The following is a 21543-nucleotide window of genomic DNA, read 5'->3' as shown; positions in this document are numbered from 1 at the left end:
TGCGGGACAGGCAGGCACGGTTGCAGCGGTTGCACGGGAAAGTCGGTTGGTTGGTGTTGGGTGTTGGGTTTTTCCTCTGTTGTCTTTTTCTGTTGAGTCGGGCCCTGCGATCATCCTCGAAGGCGGCTGTTGCTCGTCGAACAGTAAGGCGCCAAGATGTGCGATCAGAGGCGATAGCAGCCCACCGTTGGTGATCGATGTTGCCGGTGCTCAAGGTTTTTTTCAAGCAGTCCTTGTATCTCTTGTTGGGTCCACCTCTGTCTCGGTGTCCAGAAGAGAGGTCACCGTTCAGCATGACCTTCGGAAGGCGATGGTCTTCCATTCTCGAGACATGACCAGCCCAGCGCAGTTGAGTTTTCATCAGTGTGGCTTCGATGCTAGTAGTCTCTGCCAGCTCAAGAACTTTGATGTTGGTGACAAAGTCATTCCAGTGGATGTTTAGGATGAAGCGGAGACATCGCTGGTGGAAGCGCTCAAGAAGGTGTAGGTGATGCCGGTAGAGGGCCCATGACTCGGATCCGTACAGGAGAGTTGGTAAGACAACGGCTCTGTACACGCTGATCTTTGTCTGCTTTTTCAGGTGGTTGTTTTTCCAGACTCTGTCGTGCAGTCTACCAAAGGCGCTGCTCGCCTTAGCAAGTCTGTTGTCTATTTCTTTGTCGACTCTTGCATTTGATGTGATGGTGCTGCCGAGGTAAGTAAATTGATCAACTGTTTTGAGTTCTGTTTGCCCTTTGGTGATGTGGGGGGACTGGTAATCCTGTCGAGAAGCCGGCTGATGAAGAACCTCGGCTTTCTTCAGGCTTACTTCAAGGCCAAATGCTTTAGCAGTAACTGCGAAGCAGGACGTTAAGCGCTGGAGAGCAGACTCTGAATGAGCAACAAGAGCGGCATCATCTGCGAAGAGTAGCTCATGCGTCTTGGTGTGAGCTTGCAGATGTCTCAGATTGAATAGACTGCCATCTGTGCGGTACCGGATGTAAACAGCATCTTCGTTATTGAACTCTTCCATGGCTTGTTTGAGCATCATACTGAAGATGATGGTAAACAGGGTCGGTGCAAGAACACAGCCTTGCTTTACACCGTTGTCAATTGGGAAGGGTTCGGAGAAATCACTGTTATACCTAACCTGGCCTTGCTGGTTTTCATGCAGTTGGATGATCATATTGAGGAACTTCGGGGGACAACCAAGGCGCTCCAGAATTTGCCAGAGTCCTTTCCTACTCACTGTGTCAAAGGCTTTGGTTAGGTCAACAAAGGTAATGTAAAGTCCCTTGTTTTGTTCCTTGCACTTTTCCTGGAGCTGTCTGAGGGCAAAGACCATGTCAACAGTTCCTCTGTTTGCGCGAAAACCACACTGAGATTCTGGGAGAACACTTTCTGCGACACTAGGCGTTAGTCTATTGAGAAGAATTCGAGCAAGGATTTTGCCTGCAATGGAAAGCAGCGTGATTCCTCTGTAGTTGGTGCACTCTGATTTCTCTCCTCTGTTTTTGTACAGGGTGATGATAATTGCATCCCGAAGATCTTGAGGTAGTTGGCCTTGGTTCCAGCAGAGCGTGAAGAACTCGTGAAGCTTGGTGTGTAGGGCTTTTCCACCAGCCTTCCATACCTCTGGGGGGATTCCATCCACACCTGCTGCTTTGCCGATTTTCATTTGTTCAATCGCTTTAAGTGTCTCCTCGAGGGTAGGGAATTCATCCAGCTCAGGTTTAAAGAGCTGTTTGGGAATCTGGAGCAGGGCAAATTCTTGTAGTATGCGGTTGGCACTGAAGAGCGACTGAAAGTGCTCTGACCATCGGGTGAGGATGGAGGTCTTGTTATTGAGGAGAACTTCGCCATCTGCGCTACGAAGAGGACTTGGTGTGAGGGACCATAGACAGTCTTCAGCGCCTCATAAAAACCCTTCAGGTCGCCAGTGTCGGCACAAAGTTGAGTTTGTTTGGCAAGGTTTGTCCACCACTCATTCTTGATCTCTCAAAGTTTGCGCTGGAGGTGACTGCATGCAAGACGGAAGGCACTTTTTTTCACTGGACAGGATGGATTCGTGAGATGAGCCTGGTGGGCAGATCGCTTCTTAGCAAGTAGCTTTTTGATTTCCTGATTGCTTTCGTCAAACCAATCCTTGTTCTTCCTGGAGGAGAGTCCCAGTACCTCTTTGGAGGATTGTTGTATGGCTGATTTCATCCTAGCCCAAAAGACTTCAGGAGAAATGTCCTTGAATTGGTTTTCATCTTCAAGCCTTGTTTGGAGATTCGTCTGAAAATTACATCTCACTTCAGCTGACTGCAGGTAACCAACATTGAATTTCTTCTGATGGGCCCCTCTGTATTTCAGCTTAGGCTTGAAATGAAGGTTAAACTTGCAGCGAACAAGCCGATGATCAGTGTGGCATTCAGCACTGGGCATAACTCTGGTGTGAAACACGTCACATTGGTCTCTCCTGCGAAACAGAATGTAGTCCAGTAGATGCCAGTGCTTGGACCGGGGGTGCATCCAGGTAGTCTTTAAACTGTCCCTCTGCTGGAAAAGGGTGTTCGTGATGACTAGTTGTTGTTCTGTGCAGAACTCCAGCAGGAGGCGTCCGTTGTCGTTGCACTTTCCGACGCCATGTTTACCAAGGATTCCTGACCAGGTTTCTGAGTCTCTCCCAACGCGGGCGTTGAAGTCACCAAGGATGATAACCTTGTCGTCTTCCCGAACTTTTTGGGAGAAGATGCACAAATCAGTGTAGAACTTATCCTTTTCGGCTGGTTCCGCCTGAAGGGTTGAGGCATAGACACTGAACAGAGTGATATATTGACCGTTGCGAAGGGAGAGACGCATGGACATAATCCGGTCAGAGTGGCCTGTTGGAAGGTTTTCGAGCCTGGAGGCGATGGAATTCTTGACCATAAAACCAACTCCTGATAGACGTCGTTTACACCGAGGCTTCCCAGACCAGTAGAGTGTGTAGCCCGCGCCATGTTCTTTGAGATTACCTTCATCTGCAAGGCGGACTTCGCTGAGAGCAGCTATGTCTATGTCAAGTCTGGAGAGCTCATGAGCGATGAGGGCAGACCGCCGTTCAGGTCTGTGGCCATCCGTGTCCAAAATTGTTCTGACGCTCCAACATGCTAACTTCAATTTGTGTACACCTTTTGAAGGAGGTGTGACCCTTTTGTTCTGTTTTGTTCGACCGCTTGAAAGATGCCCGTTGGCCGCGGTTAGCCAACTAGGTCAGAGGAGACGAGCTTTGGTTAGGCCACCTTTTCTAGGCCCCTCTCCATGCGGAGCAAGCAGTGCTCTCCCTAAAAAGGGCTGCTTGGTCGTTCAAGGTGCTGCCGAATGATGCTGTCATCTCCAGGTCAGCATTAAGCGACCAATATCCTGAACCGCCTGCATGTAGGATTGGAGCTGCGGCTGCCAGTGACATCTTTCACCTGCCGTTTTCGCCCCTTTCCCATCACTGCAGGACTTTAAGGGGGAGGAGGACGTGGACATGTCCTCGGGCCTGTGCAAAGGAGCTTTTAAGTAGAGTGCAGTGTGCGCAGTACTGACCCCACTCTTTACACCCAAGGTTCGTGTGCTGTAGCCAATGCAAGCTAGGACGTAGCAGCGAGGTCCTTGAGTCATAGGTTTTACATCGGAGTGTCCTTCTCGTATGCAGGTTGCTTAACTGGGCTGAAGAGGCCTGCCTCCCCTGATATATGAATTATAGCTGTAACCTTCGACCGCTGTCCACAGAATATGGAGTGGCGCGCCCTGAAGAGTCTAACAACTATTGGTTGTTGAGTCCGACTTGGTCTCTTTCACCATGGCCGTTGGCTGCTTGGCAGCTCATCTGCCCATAATTAACCAAGCAGATAATTAACCAAGCAGACAGATAACAAATAATAGAGAGGAAGATATAAGTCAAAAGAATAACATTTCATTTCGCACCGTATAAACTTTACTCAGTGATTTTATACTTGTACAGTATAATACATTCGATTTTGTATTACACTTCACAGCTTGTATTTCTTACAAAATGTTTAATAATATCAGTAGACAGATATATGCCTTGTACTGCCAGACTTGAAATTATTGCTAAGTACAAAGTTTGTACTACGTATTACGTACCGTACCAGATGAGGAGCAACTTATTATGTGTGTGACGTCATGAGCATAAGCAATACAAGGCGCCTGCTAACCAGCGTTTATTTGTAATTGAGGAGATCTATGTTAAGATGTCACAATAGATTGCATTCATTACATAGAAATTTGTGCACATCTATTCAGCGTATTTTAATTTATTTCCTACTTAGTATCATTGAACGCGACGTTCAAAGTACTTATCCAAAAAACTAAACAGAAACGAGTTAGAACCCGGACAGAAAAGAAAAGACAAATCAAACAAGAGAGTGAAAGAAATAGAACAATGAAGAGTTAACCTGCCTACTCCTGTACCACAGTACAGGGTTACGCCTTTCCCGTCAACAAGAGGGTGAAAACCCTCCCGTTAACCATGACGCAAATCTCTCGTTTGAAGAGGCTACACCCCAGTAAATAATGCCAGTGCATATCTTGGCAATCAATGACTTAAAGTCAAAGATATAAAACACCTGTTTCTTGACCCTGGCCTAATCTAAGCATCAGTCATCGCCACAGCGCCACAGGAGGGGGGGGGGGGGGGGGCACCGCGAGAGGAGGAGATTGTTTTGGTTTTGGCATGGGCCATGTAGCTCCATGGTGCGTGTGTGTGTGTACGTGTGTGTGTGTGAGTGTAGACATTCAGCGTATGCAGACAGAGCATGCCTGTACTGTAGTGACCGGAACTATTGTCATTCCATTTTGCTCTCCCCTTCTCCCTCCCCCATCTCTCCCCCTCTCCCTCCCTCTCTCCCCCTCTCGCTCTCCCTCTCTCTCTCCCTCTCTCTCTCTCCCTCTCTCTCTCTCTTTCTCAATGATCCAGTCAGCAGGCTGATTGTAACCAGGGAGGTAGTCTCACCTCCCCGTTGTAACTCACTGTCAAATAGCACATTGTCAGCACCGGCAAACTGGCAATGCTCTCCTTCTTATTCCTGTATTTTCGTTATTTACGGGTCGATTTTTTTTCGTTCGAAATGTAAAATGGATGACCATAGAATTTCTCAATAGAATATAAAATTGAAAACTTTAGAAAGGATAGAGAAAATTGAGTTCACTTTGAATGGTCTGCCACAGGTAGATATCCTTATCATGCTCTTACGTAATACGACAGCTGCTTTCTCAATGAAGAGGTAGTCTCACCTCCCCGTTGTAACTCACTGTCAAATAGCACATTGTCAGCACCGGCAAACTGGCAATGCTCTCCTTCTTATTCCTGTATTTTCGTTATTTACGGGTCAATTTTTTTTCGTTCGAAATGTAAAATGGATGACCATAGAATTTCTCAATAGAATATAAAATTGAAAACTTTAAAAAGGATAGAGAAAATTGAGTTCACTTTGAATGGTCTGCCACAGGCAGATATCCTTATCATGCTCTTACGTAATACGACAGCTGCTGGAGTCATCAAACTCTGGCTTGGCCTCCAGGTTTGTCACGCCTGAGCAGAGAGTTTATTTGCAATGGACAAGTACTTCGACTCCCAACTCCCAAACGACAAATATACGCACCCCACTTTGGGTTAAACCCAGTTGGGGACTCGCCTCAAACGAGGGATTGACGGCATGACACCGGTGAAGTCTTGGCCTTTCCTGGGGGCGGGCGCCTTTACCCTACCTACCCACGTATAACTAGCCTAGCAGACAGGAAACTCGTTGAAAAGAGGAAGATAGAACTAGGAAGACTGCAGCGTTAACCTGGGACACCGTACATTGTACTCAATCATTTAATCTTTGTTTAATGCATATATATTATTTTGCATAATGTTGTATAACTTAAACCATGATTATTTATTTCAAATATTCATCCATGCTTTATAATATAAATAGACGGATGTATGTTGTATACATCATAAAAATTCTTTGGTAGATAAAGAAAAAACACTAAACCTAAAGTTGAATTGAAAAAGTAAGGAAGGAATGTTGGTAAGGAGCGAGACAGCTTACAGGAAGCCCGTTACCAGTGGAGGCAGTTTTGCGTGCTGAGTTACCATGCTATCCAAATTTGAATTGATTTCTAGTACATGTGTATTAGCGTAAGTGCATTTGACGTCATAATCACAAGCAGTACTACAGGCACCTGCTAACCAGCGCCTAGTTGCATGTACGCGGTATTAGTACTAATGTTGATATCTATAGTGATGTCGTAGTAGGCTGAAATCCTTGCGTAGGATTATTTGCGCGTCTATTTAGCGTATTTTTGTTTATACTTGTCTAACCCTCTACTCTCCCGCCCCAGCTCACCGCCCTGGGCTGGGGCTACCAGCGGTAGGGGATGGCTGGGCTCGCGCCCGGTCTGTAAGACGCGAGGGGATTTGGTTAGTGCACTCTTACTCGCAGACTCACCTGCCACATCATCAAATTAATTAAGCTAATTTCAGGACAAAAAAAAATTTAAAAAAGACGTTACATCAAATTCATAAAGTTAATTGCCTTTTATTCAAGGGGAAAATCTCCTCTTGTTCAATCAATTTCCATCAATGATTACTTGGCACTGGCGATTCAAACGTTATTATACAATTTAAACAGGCATGCGCATTATTACCATCTCATCTCGGTTATTGTACTTACATACAGCTTCGGGTGCAAGTGCAAGGGGGGGGGTTAATAGGGAAGGGAAATTGTCCGTGGATAACTGCAATCATTTACGGAAGTCCTTTCTTCGCTCAGTCCTTATCGCTGGCACTACACGTAACTCTGCTGGTGGCTGCCTTCGTTGCCTTCAACCCTTACCGCTTCCGTCGCGCCGGTGGCTCGCCGCAGCATCTCTCCGGCGGCTGGTATACGGCTTCATCGATCTGGCTGTCTGGGCTTCGCTTCACCTTCTCCTAGACCTCATCGGGGTATTAGTGGGCATCAGGGGTGGGGGGTGTGCACAGTTCGCAATCACTTTTTACACATCAAACTCGTGCGGACAGTGGCACGGACAGGCGTTCCCATTCGAATCAGATTCCGATTTTCCGCTAATTACATTGTCATTCGAAATTACAAGCCGTTCCCCACGTCAGAAATTAAAGTTCGGCCCACGGCACTATATATTAATAATTGGTCTGGCAGAGATCAATCATTGTTCAGGACGACACACCACTATAATTCAATTCAGTCCACCTGTGTGTTCCCAAACCCGGTCTTTCCCCATAAATGTTCAGAAGGAAATTATGCCAACGGGCTACATCTTCAAATCTGCTACTCTGAGGACTTCATCTTCGCTAAACTTCAAATATCTGGCAGAGTTCTCTCCACAAAATTGTGAAGTCTGGGCAGAAGTTCCCCCAAAAGTGGGTGCCGAAAATTGTGTTGAAATGTCTGCAGAAATCTATCTCGAAGTGTGCAGAAATTATCTCGTCTCTGTCTCCTACAATGCATTCCCTTTTAAACTAATCCTTAAATCCCTCCTACCATTATATTATCCAATCATTTCAATTAATTTCTCCCACCTGAATTATTGACAACCCTCTTTCGACCAATCCGCTTACCTGTCCCCAACTTGACCCTCTTTTCTCACCTGCGTAACCTACCTGCGTCTCGAACCCAACCTGACACTCTCCCTTCCTCCTATTATTTATAAAACAAAACCTAGCTTCGCTACGAGCACTTTAACTTACTCCTCCAGCAGGATTCCCAATTTAACTCGCACTACCACAATATTCTCGTTAATAACACCTCAACTCCTTGTCAAACATATACTCCTAACACCCTGCCGGTCCTATCTATTTCTTTATCCCCTAAAAATCACCTGCTGTCTATCAAATGTCCTTCTTTATTCCCTTTGTCTGATTCCCTACAATGTCCTACCATGCCCTAAGCCTGCTGTCTGAACCTTATTCCTTTCCTTTTATTCCCTTTATTCATTCACCCTGTAATTTCCCACTATTCCCTTTATAATGCCCGTCCTATTCGGAAGCCCCCTATTTTTCAGCTCGTTACACTTGTTATTGTTGGACGCTAAGTTTATTATACTTCTTCGACAAAAACGACCAGAAACAAATAAAAAACCCGGAAAAACTCGGAAACACTTAAGTTACGTACTACATACCAGACATCAGCAAAATCAGCGTGATGAATGCAATCTAGGCATATGAAAAAGTATACTTTAAGTGAAAATCATACAAAAATTTTGTTTCAGCTAACTTTTTCAGTTTTTGAGCATTTGGCTTCAAATTTGGCACAAGTGACCACTGTATTGCCTAGATGTGCAAAATTTATCTTTCGTCCTTGTTGATAATTAATGTGTTGCCATTGTAACAGCATATTTTGCCTGAAAATTATGTGATTTCTTTTTTTTTTTCAATAAAAAGCTTTATACAAAGTAATTGTTGGTTGAGCTAACTCCCTCAGTGTTAGGTGGGGGTATTAATCACATTGAGTGATGGTTCTAGTTGTGTATTGTTGTCCCCACCGAACGAGTTTGAGCAGGGGGCTATGAAACGGGCTCCGTACGTGTGTGTGTCCGTCTGTCCGTCTGTCCGTCCGTCTGTGCGTCCGTGTGTGATCAAAATGTTCAAAATGCTACTCCTTCGCCATTTCTAACCCGATTTTGATTCTGTTTGCTTTATATGATAGCACTACATGGGAGCTTTGAAACTTCTATACAGAATTTCAGTTGTGACCTTTGACCTTGACCTTTGACCTATATTGTACATTTTGCTTCAAAATGCTACTCCTTCGCCATTTCTAACCTGATTTTGATTCCGTTTGCTTTATATGATGGCACTAGGTGAGGGCTTCAAAACTTCTACACAGAATTTTTACCTTTGACTTCTTTGACCTTTGACCTTGATTTTTGACCTATATTGTACATTGCCTACAAAATGCTACTCCTTCGCCATTTCTAACCCGATTTTGATTCTGTTTGCTTTATGTGATGGTGCTAGGTGAGGGCTTCAAAACTTCTACACAGAATTTTGACCTTTGACTTCTTTGACCTTGGACCTTGATTTTTGACCTATATTATACATTTTGCTACAAAATGCTACTTCTTCGCCATTTGTAACCCGATTTCAATTCCGTTTGCTTTAAGTGATGGCACTAGGTGAGGGCTTCAAAACTTCTACACAGAATTTTGACCTTTGACTTCTTTGACCTCTGACCTTGACTTTTGACCTGTATTGTACATATTGCTACCAAATGCTACTCCTTCGCCATTTCTAACCCGATTTTGATTCTGTTTGCTTTATGTGATGGCACTGGGTGAGGGCTTCAAAACTTCTACACAGAATTTTGACCTTTGACCTTGATTTTTTACCTATATTGTACATTGGCTACAAAATGCTACTCCTTCGCCATTTCTAACCCGATTTTGATTCCGTTTGCTTTGTGTGATGGCACTAGGTGAGGGCTTCAAAACTTCTACATAGAATTTTGACCTTTGACTTCTTTGACCTTTGACCTTGATCTTTTTACCTATATTGTACATTTTGCTACTAAATGCTACTTCCAGCGGGGACATATATTACGCACCGCGTAATTTCTACTTTTCCTTGTTTTAGTATCAAAGTGACTGTTTTTGTTTGAAATTCTTCTACAGAAGACAGGAGATGACAGTAGTGACGACGAAGAAATGGACAGGAGTTATCAAGACCAGAAACTGAAGCTGAAAGAGAGTGCCTTTGCCAATCTCGGGATTGCCTGGCCCAACAAGCTTGAAACTCAAAGTAGGTTTTTTACCCTTGTACATTTTCCTTTTCACATAAGTCACAATTTGATTATTGCTCTTGGATATAATGTATTATTACCCATATCAGACATCTGAGCTGTGGTTTTACAAAATTGTATGCTCCTTGTTTTACGTGCCAGTAGGGAAAAGACAGGTAAATTTCTTATATCCCCCTCTCTTACAAATGCCTATGGGATTTACGTGTTAAAATAGAGGGGAATATGTGACCCTGCACCACAAAACCAACAAAAAGTCGGCAGACATGGATTTTCGGTTAAGGGCAGATTCTGAAAGAGCAGACTCTAAGCTTTAAAATGATGTATAACTCAATACAAATGGACTCCCCTAACCTACCTAAATACTGGAAAGAAAGCACACACTCTAGAAAAGTGTGAACTGAGAAAAGAGGCTCTGAAGTACCAAGCCATGCTACACCGTGTAGCTGTGCCATGAAAGGGACAAAACACAGGATGTAAACCACCGAAGCAACAACAATGAAGGGATTATCAGATTAAGCTGAATTTGAGCATGTTCTATTAGCACATTCTGCCCATGATTGATGCTAACTTTCAAAGCAGTAGCGTCATCCTTTCAAAAGTTATTAGACTTGAAAGTGAAGAGAATGCAAAGGATTTTAAGACATGAAAAGCGGCCTCTAAGACATACCTGATCATTCTACTGTTCCCCCAAAAAGGGTTGTAGAAAAACTGCTGAAAACACGCTTTCCCATTCATGTTAAGATACCAAACTGAAGAATAATGTAGAAGAAGGATAGTTCTTTCAGAAAATATGAAAAAATCAAAATTGACTTGGTTGAACGATTTCACCTTTTTTGAGTCCTCACTTAAAATCAAGGGGTGCGACTTTTTGTTTGTTTTGTAGTGCACGGTCACATATAGCATCCGGGCACTTGAACACTCGGTGATGAAACTTTGCTGTGAACAAGAGTTTCGCGACCAAGGGCAAATTCCCATGCGTTAACACGTAAAAATAGAGGACAATTGTTGCACCGTGTGTAAGCTTGTGTGTGACTGCATGCACTGGCTGCTACGTGCACCGCATGCCTGAGTTTAGCGACAGAGGGCAAATTCCCATACATTAACACATACGTGTACAATGTAAAACAGAGGATGATCACTGCAACTACTTGTATATGAGCTGGCTGTTACGCTCACCTGAGTTGTGCATGCGTGCATGCATGGTATGGATTGTGTGCATGCATGGTATGGATGTAGCGCAGTCATGTGGAGTTCGAGCTGGCGCCAAGTGGAAAAGTTATTTTGGGGAAGTTGTAAAAAAAGTTTACATAATTTATGTTACTGCTCAAGATGTCTGAAATGGGTAATAATAATGATATGGACTGGCTACTTTCGGGGGATACATTTTGTGCCTATCAACTTTTGGGTGTACATGCTCAAGGACAAATGTCAAGGTCTAATGCTCAAAATTTCACTACTTCCCCCATATCTTTGCAATGCCTGAAGGTATTTCCTTGAAACTTAGTGTATACATGTACTACCAAATGAAGATTCTCTAGAGAGAGTTTCAGGTCATGAGGTTGAAGGTCAAAGGTCAAGTGGAAATGTTAGAATATCACTTTTTTCTCCATATCTCGCAAATGGTTCAAGGTATCTTCATGGAACTTAGTATATAGGCATGTACTGACTGGCAGTGATTATGTAGGGAATTGGGGAATCAAGGGGTCAGAAGTCAAGGTCAACTCTTCAAAATTTCACTATTTCCCCTCATATTTATGCAATGGCTGCAGCATTTTGTTGAAACTTAATGTGTACATGTATTACCCAACAGAGATTTTCTGGGAAGTTTCTTGCCAAAAGGTCAGAGGTCAAAGGTTAAGTGAAAGTGCTAAATTTCACTTCTTCCTCCATATCTCAAAAGTGACTCAAGGGATCATCATGAAACTTAGTACATATTTATGCATGTTCTACTTAACAGTGACTCTCCTGGGAATACTAGGGTCATAGGGTCAAAGGTCAAGGGTAAAAGGCTAGATTAAATGCTATTATTTTACTATTTATACTGAAATTACACTTTTTCTCCATACCTTGAAAATTACTCAATGCATAAACTTATAAAAGGGTCAAAAGTCAAGTAAAAATCCTCAAATCCCCAAATACCTGCACTCATAGACAATATAGCCATTCATCCAATTAAATCTAGTTTAAGAAAAGTGAACATTCAACACCTCTGTGACAAACCTGTCATTTGATATTTTACCAGTTATGTTAGACCAAGGAGGTTCGAGAAATGGAGTCACAACAGTCTTATTCGCTTTGATCCCATGCTCGAAGCCGCCACTCAAAAATATTTGAAGTATGTGTCAAACTGGATCTGCCGCTCAGATGTGAAGACAATTGACTCGTGTCTCATTGCATAATCACCAGCCACTTTCCAAGGAAGATATGTCTTTGTGATGGTAATTACTTTTTGCTATCCATACTTACAAACGATGGGCGGTAGACAATGGTAAAGGCACGGGGGTGCGCGAATAGAAATTGCTCAAATATTGCTGAAATAGATATCAAAATTACTTGACTGTACGTGTCTGTACGCTAATCTGACATATTAATTTATAAAGAAGTATACTTGAAGATGATACCATATTAGTTTCATTTGGCGGAAATAAGGAGAAATGTGATAAAACCGGCTTTCCATGAGGGTAAAATTTCAAACAGTTTCACAAAATACAGCTCAGATTTACACTTTTGCACATATTTTCAAACGGAATTGACTTTCGTTTTATATGCTTTATCATTAAGTGAAATTTCATTGCATTTGATATACAAAACGAGCAGCGTATACCCGATATTATGTTAGCGTTAAAATGAATCTTCAGATTGCTCAGAAAGATGGCAGCTTCAAGCATCGAACATCAAAGGCACAAATGCACCTGTGGAATTCTTTTGTCCATCCATAGAAAACTGACAGCTGATTGAATAATTATAGTCAGTTGTAACTCCATCTCTTGAACCTCCTTGGTTAGACTGTCATCACACATTCTAAAGACGTACTATAGTCCTAATAGGAGAACCATGGATTATGGCGGAGGCATACCAGTCGCCATAGTGACATTTCTAGTTCTTATGGAAAGATCATACAGCTAGTACAAGTGACAATTCTTGCCAGTGTATTGGGAATTATTTCAGTGTTTTGAAGCTGTTAATGGCATACACATAAAAAAGACATGTACACATTTGTTTTCTTTGATTTAATATGATCGTGTTATTGCATGATTTTGGCGTAGGTTGCCCATCACCATGTTACCCTGATGTAGTTGCAGATACTATTAAAGCCAAGAAACTGCGATATGAGATGATTTCACCAAGACCTAGAATATTTTTTTTCTTCACTTCTTGAATGTTTGATATCTTATTTATCTATAGTTCAACATTCAAATGCTGTTTTTACAAAAATCTGAGTTTCTTGTTGCTTCAATAGTAGGTTTTCATTTGAAATACGAATATGAATCATACAACCATACAACATTTATTAGGGACTTTGTCTTCCTTTAATGGCAACAAGTCACAAATGCATTAAATATCAATATGCTCTGTAAACAGAATACTGTGATATTGGATGGTACAGTTCCATGTTAAATGCAAAGTTTTGATTTCTGTTCACTAAGACACTTCTAATAAGTAAATAACCTCTACACTGATGGAATTTACAATTTCTCTGAAGCAAGCAGGACACCTCCCCCAAATTTGATTTCAATTTTTTCACCCTTTTCCACGTGACTGTGCTTGATATCCTACAGAGAAGGAATGTGTGCACCTCTGCAGAGTCTTGTGTGAGGGGGTTGAGGGCAGTACCTTCAAGCTTCAGCTAGCCATCCTGAAATCGCTTCATCTCTTCTTTCAAAGGTAGGTTCTCACTGAGTTTTCAAGCTTTTTAGCTCATCTGAGCCGAAAGCTCAAGTGAGCTACTGCGATCGCTCTTTGTCCAGCGTTCATCGTCCAGCGTGCATCGTGCGTAATTTTTTACATTTTCATCTTCTCCTTGAAAACTCCATGACCGACTTTCACCAAACATGGCAGGTAGCATCCCTAGAGGGATAGGATCTCAATTTGTTCGAATGGGCACCATGCCCTACCTGGGGGCCTGCAGGGGGCCCCAACCCCCCAAAATTAAGGATCTAGTAGCCTTCTTCTCTAGAACCAGAAGTGATAGAGCTAAGTTAATATTATGAGTTAGTACATTGATGACTGTTGTTTCAAGTTTGTTTATGGTGGAGTCAGGGGTGCCCCCCTTGGGACCTAGGGGAGGGGGTAGGATAGATCCTAATGGGGGCCTAAATTGTACATTTTCATCTTCTTCTTGAAAACCCCACATTTAATTTTCACAAAACTTGGCAGGTAGTCCCTTGAGGGATAGGATCTCAATTTGTTAAAAAAATGGGCTCCATGTCTCATCTGAGGGGGCCCCAGGGGGGCCCAAACCCCCCAAAATTAAGGAATTTTAAAAAAAAAATAATCTTCTCTAAAACTGAAAGTGATAGAGCTTAGTTTATACAGTACTATGAATGAGTACATTCATACTGTACATGAATCAGTACATTGATGACTGTAATTTTAAATTTGTTAATGGCGGAATCAGGAATGCCCCCCCCCCACCCCTTTGGACCCAGGGGAAGGGGTTGTAAGGAATCCTAATGGGGGCCTAAATTGTACATTTTTCTTCTTGAAAACCCCTTCATGAATTTTCACCAAACTTGGTAGGTACAGTTGTAGTATCCCTATACAGATAAGATCTCAATTTGTTCAAATGGTCACCATGCCCCACCTAGGGGCCCCAGCCCCCCCCCCCCCCCCCCCCCCCCAAATTAAGGGATCTTAAAAGCCTTCTGCTCTAGAACGAAGTGATAGAGCTAAGTTAATACTGCAAGTTAGTACATTGATGACTGTAGTTTCAAGTTTGTTCATGGCGGGATCCCCCCCTTGGGATCCAGGGGAGGGGGTGGGAGTGATCCTAATGGGGGCCTAAATTGTAAATTTTCATCTTCTGCTTGAAAATCCCACAATTGATTTTCACCAAACTTGGCAGAGAAGGGGGTGGGATGAGTCCAAATAGGGACCTACAGTGTATATTATATATGTTCATATTCTTCTTGAAAATCCCTTGCCATTGCCCACCACCGCCTTGACACGTTTTGTGTGCATAATACCAGCCATGTTTCTTGACTGATTTTATTTATATGCGAGCCCCTCCCCTTCCCTCATGATCACAACAGATGTGTCCCATTTGGCCTCTTTGCCCCCACCCATCATGTCTCAAGCATTTGGTCTCCCCTCAAATCCTGTCATCATATCAACTTCTTGGAGTTGCTGGCTGTTCTTCATGCCCTTCAGGGCCTGAATGACCTGGCTCAATAATATTTTCTTCTTGCAGACAATGCCATGGTAGTTTTTCTCACTTTAATTGGCAGAGGGGAACACATTTCCTTTGTCTTTGTCATCTGCCCCTCGACCCATTCATCTAAGATTGGAATTTCACACTTTATCAGCATCCACTTAAGCTCAACTTTTTTTGCATTTTGTGATGTTGTTAATAATGAGGTCAGCCAAAATAGGCATTATAATGCTTAGGCACCTTACCTCACAATAGCAAGGTAGGTTTCACAAAACTACACCTCAGATTGTATGTTTTTACTATGTGTAAGATGTTCCAGGAAGGACAGTAAAGTAAGAAAAAGTGTGAAATTTTATGAAATGTATCATACTATTGTGAGCTGGTGTAAACAAGCTGAGGGTGGTGATTTGTGATTTGGCTCAGTCAGTAGCGTGTCTGCCCCCCAAACCAAATGACTTAGGTTTGATTCCCCAAGTCTACCTGAGCAATGTTGCGTGCAATCATTCTGTTCTCTCTAGTAAGAGGCAAAACACTCGGTCCCTTGGATAGGACATTGAATGGAGGTCCCATGCGTGAAATAGTTAGCACTCATTCACATTGAAGATCCTATGTCCTGCATTCATCGCAAAGAGCGGCGTGGTCTACCAGCCTACCCAGACGAGAAGAACAAGCAAATGATGCCGACCCCTCATAGTTTGCTCCAAGAGACTAGCAATAGTCAGCAAATGGAATCAACCTGGCACATTGTGCCATACAAGCAGAACAAAGCTGTAGCTTGTTGACACTGTGTCGCTATTCCCATGCAAACAGAGCACATGAAGGAGTCTTGCTTGTTGTCTTCTTTTTGTTTGGCCCTGAAAGAATGCGCATACTTATTATGGATCATTCTTTTCCTCAAAGATCTCAAGTCTAGCACATCTTCTTTTGTTGACATTATTGCCAAGTGTTCTCTTTGCCGATTAGAAAAGGAAGCGAAAAGGAAGCGCAAAATGATATCATACCATACCGCGGTATGTTCAGTGCTGTAGTTGCTACAACCAATAGAGTATTCTGCCGATCTCTTCATATCTGTTTCATCAGTGCATGGAACAGAGAGTAAATTAATGGAAGGATGGTGAAAGGATCTGAATTTGAGGTATCAGTCCAATGGGTAGGTTTCCTGTACACTTGATGTGACGCGGTACCATCCTGCTTCAATGTGATCAGGCTGTCCAAGAAAGAAAACGCACTTTAATCAATTTCAAGCTCCATCGTGAGCATGGTAGTTGGGTGTGGACAGTTAAAATGTTAAAGAAAATCATTAGTTTTACTGTTAGCCAGCTTCAATATGGAGTCACTTTTCATGAGTGTGCTTGTCAAAGGCACATGTGATGTCATACTGGAGTGTTTTAACAACAATACCACTCTTCATGCAAGAACTGGCTTAAAATGAGACCATATGTGTGACTTCCTACTGGTACAATTGTAAGTCTCAATTCCACTTTTTGCCAAGTGGAAAGACACTGTCTACCAGCAGACAGAAGGTCCTGCTATGCCCCCCCCCCCCACATTTAATTGAAGAGAATGCTCTTCTGTCAGCAACACTCAGCCCCAAGATCTAGCTTAGGTATGTGAATGATACATGTATATTTTTGTGGCGTGGCAGTATGGAGCTAGGAAAATCGATGACATTTTTCAACACATTAACTGTTAACATTCAAATAACAAGTTCATGATTGAGCTTGAAAATAAAAAATCAGAGGGCTCTTCTTTTCTTGGACACTATGATCACAAAGAGGCAGATGGTACCCTGCCACACCACGTTTATATATATATATATATGGCCAATAATGACCTGATTCACAGTACAATATATAATATATACATATAATGCAGAGGGCCGCCGTTATAAGCCGTGCTTGAACAGACGGACAGCCAGAGTTAAATTACCATTTTTTATTGTAGTACTTGAACACTAATACGGATGGGCCATGTTAAAATGCGTGTAAATCCAGTTTTATACAATTACTTGGTAAACAGGAGTGGTGCCTGTGAGTGCGTGTGCAGGTGATGAAGCGCGAAAGTGTTGATGGTCAGCACTTCTAAGAAAATGATTGAATATGTTATAATATGGGCGAAGGGTCAAGCAGCAAAGTAAAAGAAAGGGAAAAGGGGGTGGACCAAAATATTGCCTTGTTGTTGAGTATAAGAGGTACATGTTTAATGATTACTGTACCGTATGATATTGTGCCAAGAAATATTTCTTTGTATTTGCCTTAAAGGAATAGAGAGATGTGCACTGTTTTATGTGGAGAGGGAGTGAATTCCAAATATCAGGCCCGTTATGTCGAATTGATTTTTGAGCTAATAGGAGTTTAGGGTTATTCAAATGGAAATCATTACGATGGCGCGTGGGGTAAGCATGGACATCCCTGTTAAGGGAAAATGCGTTGTGGAAGAGTGGGAGTAGATTTTGCGTGTATTTGAACATAAATATTGCTGTTTGAAATTTGTGTATATCGTCAACTTTAAGAACTTTTAATCTAAAGAATAATGGATCAGTATGTTCTAAATAATGTGAGTTAGTACATATTCTTATTGCCTTTTTCTGTAAAAGAAAAATAACATTTACTTTGGTTTTATTACAGTTTCCCCAGACAACATTACAATAATTAATATACGGTAAGATTAATGCATTGTATAACATAGTGAGTACTTTTTCCGTTACAAAATATTTTAATCTCCGAAATATTCCAATGACTTTAGATATTAATGTGGTTATATTATCATATTATATATATGTGGTTATATATACGTATACAGGAAACCTCTCTACACAAATCGATACCTCACCTTCAGATCCAGATCATCTTCAGATTTCAAAGAAACCATTGCACAAAGAACACAAGGAAAGAAAAAAAAGAGAGTATCGGAAAGAACTACTGCAATAGAGTAAATACAGTTCCGCCTGCGATCAACATCACAGGATGAGCGCGCTCATATGCGCTCGATTACGCTCAGTGCGTGGCGATCACTTGCGCGCGCGCTCATCCTTGTTTACAAATTTGAACACGGCGTTTCATCGCATAGCCACAAATCGTAAGAGCGCCAGCTGTTGGCGTACTCGCGAGTAGTAGTACATTGTTCCCTTGTTCCGTACGTGTACGAACACGTGTATTCGTCCGTCCACTGTCATTCTATAATCTTGCGTTTCAGTACACGAATGCTTTTATTTGTGTGTGTGTGTGTGTGTGTGTGTGTGTTGCGTTCAATTGGCCCCTTCTTTTCCATTTTTCTTTCGGATTTGTATTTTACTTTTGCTAACTGATGGTGGCCAATTTACACCTCATATTATTTCTGTCACCAAAAAGGAAGGTCAAATCCTCTTCCTTTTCTCGCATTAAAGTCGGCGCGAGAGTACTCACTTGTTGTTTTAAAGTTCGTGTGACTTTTACCGCTGTTATTCTCAGTGTCTGTTAATTGTACTTTCTTCGTGCTTGCACTCGCAGTACGATTGCGAGCAGATGCACACACACAATTACGCTCTTTGCAAAATCGACAAGATAATCATAATACTAGTAATATTGACAAGAAAGCGTGTCAGAAATGCAACAATAATAGATTCGGTAGCAACATTTCGAACCATCGCTCTTACCATAACCATGCAGCGCTCGACACTAACGGTGGCTAAAAACGCACATCGGGCCACCAAAATTTTGGAAATGAAGATTTTCCCCCAGAATAGTCGGATGTTTGCCTTTACTTTTGGAAGTGAACAGCTGTAACAATCGGCTCCGTCAGAACCTAAAATAAATGTCAGATGTTTGCTTTTAATTTTGGAAATGAATAACGGTAATATTCGATTCCAGCCGTATGATAATAAAATAAAATTAATGTCGGATGTTTGCTTATACTTTTGAAATCGAATAATGATAAGATTCAACTCCGTACGGTGCTAAAATTAAAGTCAGATATTTGATTTTGCGTTCGGAAATGAATAAGGATAACATTCGGCTCCGGAAGATGCTGATATAAATGTCAATGTTTGCTTTGACGTTCGGAAATGATTAAAGATAATATTCAACTCCGTAAGATGATAAAATAAATGCCGGATGTTTGCTTTTACTTTCGAAAGTTAATAGCAATAACATTCGGCTTCGGAAGATGCCAAAATACATGTCAGATGATTGCTTTTACGTTCGGAAGTGAATAGCAGTAATATTCTGCTCCATACGATGTTAAAATAACTGTCAGATGTTTGCTTTAAAATTTCGAAATGAATAACGGTAACATTCAGCTGCTTTATGTTTGATATTTGCTTTGACGTTCGGAAATGAATAACAATAATATTCAAACTCCGTATGATGATAATGTCTGATGTTTGCTTTTATGGCCGAACGTAAATAGCAATAACATTCAGCCCCGTATGAATGTCGAATTTTTGTTTTGGGCATTCGGAAATAAATAACAAAAATATTCAACTCCGTACGATGATCAAATAAATGCCGGATGTTTGATGATATGTTCGAAAGTAAATAGCAATAACATAGCTCCGGAAGATGCTGAAAATGTCAAATGATCCCTTTGACGTTCCGAAATGATAACAATAATATTCAACTCCGTACGATGATTGAATAAACGTTGCATGTTTGCTTTTTTATGATAACAATAATATTCAACTCCGTACGATGATTGAATAAACGTTGGATGTTTGCTTTTACTTTCGAAAGTATAGCAATAACATTCGGCTTTGGAAGATTCCAAAATACTTGTCAGATGATTGTTTTTGCATTCGGAAGTGAATAGTAGTAATATTCTGCTCCATACGATGCTGAGATAACTGTCAGATGTTTGCTTTAAAATTTCGAAATGAATAACAGTAACAATCAGCTGCTTTATGGTATATGGTAAAATCAATGTTTGATGTTTGTTTTGACGTTCGGAAATAACAATAATATTCAAACTCCGTATGATGATAAAATAGATTTATATCTGATGTTTGTTTTTATGGTCGAACGTAAATAGCAGTAACATTCAGCTTCGTATATTACTAATGTCGAATTTTTGTTTTTGACATTCGGAAATAAATAACAAAAATATTCAACTCCGTACGATGATCAAATAAATGCCGATGTTTCCTTCTACTTTCGAAAGTAAAGAGCAATATCGTTCAGCTCTGGAAGATGCTAAAATAAATTTTGAACGATCCCTTTGACGTTCGGAAATGAATAGCAATACTATTCAACTCCGTACGATAACAAAATAAATGTCTGATGTTGGCTTTTGATGATATAATATGTTCGAAAGTAAATAGCAATAACATTAGCTCCCAAAGATGCTATAACGAAATGTCGAGTGGGTCCGTTTGACGTTCGGAAATGAATAACGATAATATTTAACTCCGTACGATGAAATGCCGGATGTTTGCTTTTATGTTCGAAAGTATAAATAGTAATAACATTAAGCTTCGGAGGATGCTAAAATAAAATGAAATAAAATAAAATATGTCGAATGCCCCTTTGACGTTCGGAAATGAATAACTTCAACTCCGTATATACGATGATAAAGTGAATGCCGGATGTTTGCTTTTATGTATTAAAGTGAATAGCAATAACATTCGGCTCCGGAAGATGCTAAAATAAGATAAGATGTCGAATGATTCCTTTGACGTTCGGAAATGACTAACTAAACTCCGTATGGAACGATGATAAAATAAATGCCGGATGTTTGCTTTTAGTAAATAGCGATATCACTCAGCTCAGTTATAGATGCTAAAATAAATAGAGGATGTTTGCTTTCACGTTCGGAAATGAATAACGGCAACATTCGGCTCCGTAAAGGTGCTAAAATAGTAGAAAATGTTGGATGATTGCTTTTACAATCAGAAATGAATAACGGTAACTTTCGGCTCTTTATACAATGCTAAAACAAAATTTAAATGCCGGATGTTTACCAATGTCTGCACAGTATGTTCCCATCAATTTCTCATTTCAAAGCAAGTTTTGATGGTAAGGCATCAACTTTTATAATAATCTATAAGCCTATTTGCTAAATCTTAGAACTCAGAATAAACGGTATACGATTGAACGGTTAGACGTGGGTACCTGTATCAATTCAGGATACTTATTTTCTACAGCGTATATATTATGTTAAGTATAGGACCGATTTAGTTTTTCTTATGTTTTCGTGATTTTTTTTTTTTTTTCGGGCCACCAGATTTTACTTTCGGGCCGCCAAAAACTTAATCAATGATTTTGGTAACCCGATCGGGCTATATCCCAACCGATGATAGTCGGGCCTACATTTTCACTCTGACACTTGTTTTCAGATTTTAATTCTAAAGTTCTTGTATTTTTCACTGTGCAAAGTACGATAGCGAGCAGAAGCACGCAAATGCGCTCTCTGATTTCTCGACAAAATAATTAGGTTTAG

General features: G+C 41.3%; 1 protein-coding gene across 1 annotated transcript in view; it reads left to right on the top strand.

Moving 5' to 3' along the window:
• Nucleotides 1-2964: 2964 nt before the first annotated feature.
• Nucleotides 2965-21543, top strand: part of LOC139743344 (proteasome adapter and scaffold protein ECM29-like) — a 77485-nt gene continuing 58906 nt past the window's right edge. The window contains exons 1-5 of the mRNA XM_071653833.1: nt 2965-3071; nt 6346-6424; nt 7256-7384; nt 9634-9760; nt 13541-13646. Coding sequence (XP_071509934.1) covers nt 2965-3071; nt 6346-6424; nt 7256-7384; nt 9634-9760; nt 13541-13646 — 548 coding nt within the window. The remainder of the gene's footprint in view (nt 3072-6345; nt 6425-7255; nt 7385-9633; nt 9761-13540; nt 13647-21543) is intronic.

This window comes from Diadema antillarum, unplaced genomic scaffold, assembly GCF_040938485.1.
Source record: "Diadema antillarum isolate AM-2024a unplaced genomic scaffold, OU_Dant_1.0 seq00001070_RagTag, whole genome shotgun sequence".
In the NCBI taxonomy this organism is placed as follows: domain Eukaryota; kingdom Metazoa; phylum Echinodermata; class Echinoidea; order Diadematoida; family Diadematidae; genus Diadema; species Diadema antillarum.
Note: the sequence above shows the minus strand (reverse complement) of the source record. Positions and strands in the feature narration are given on the sequence as shown.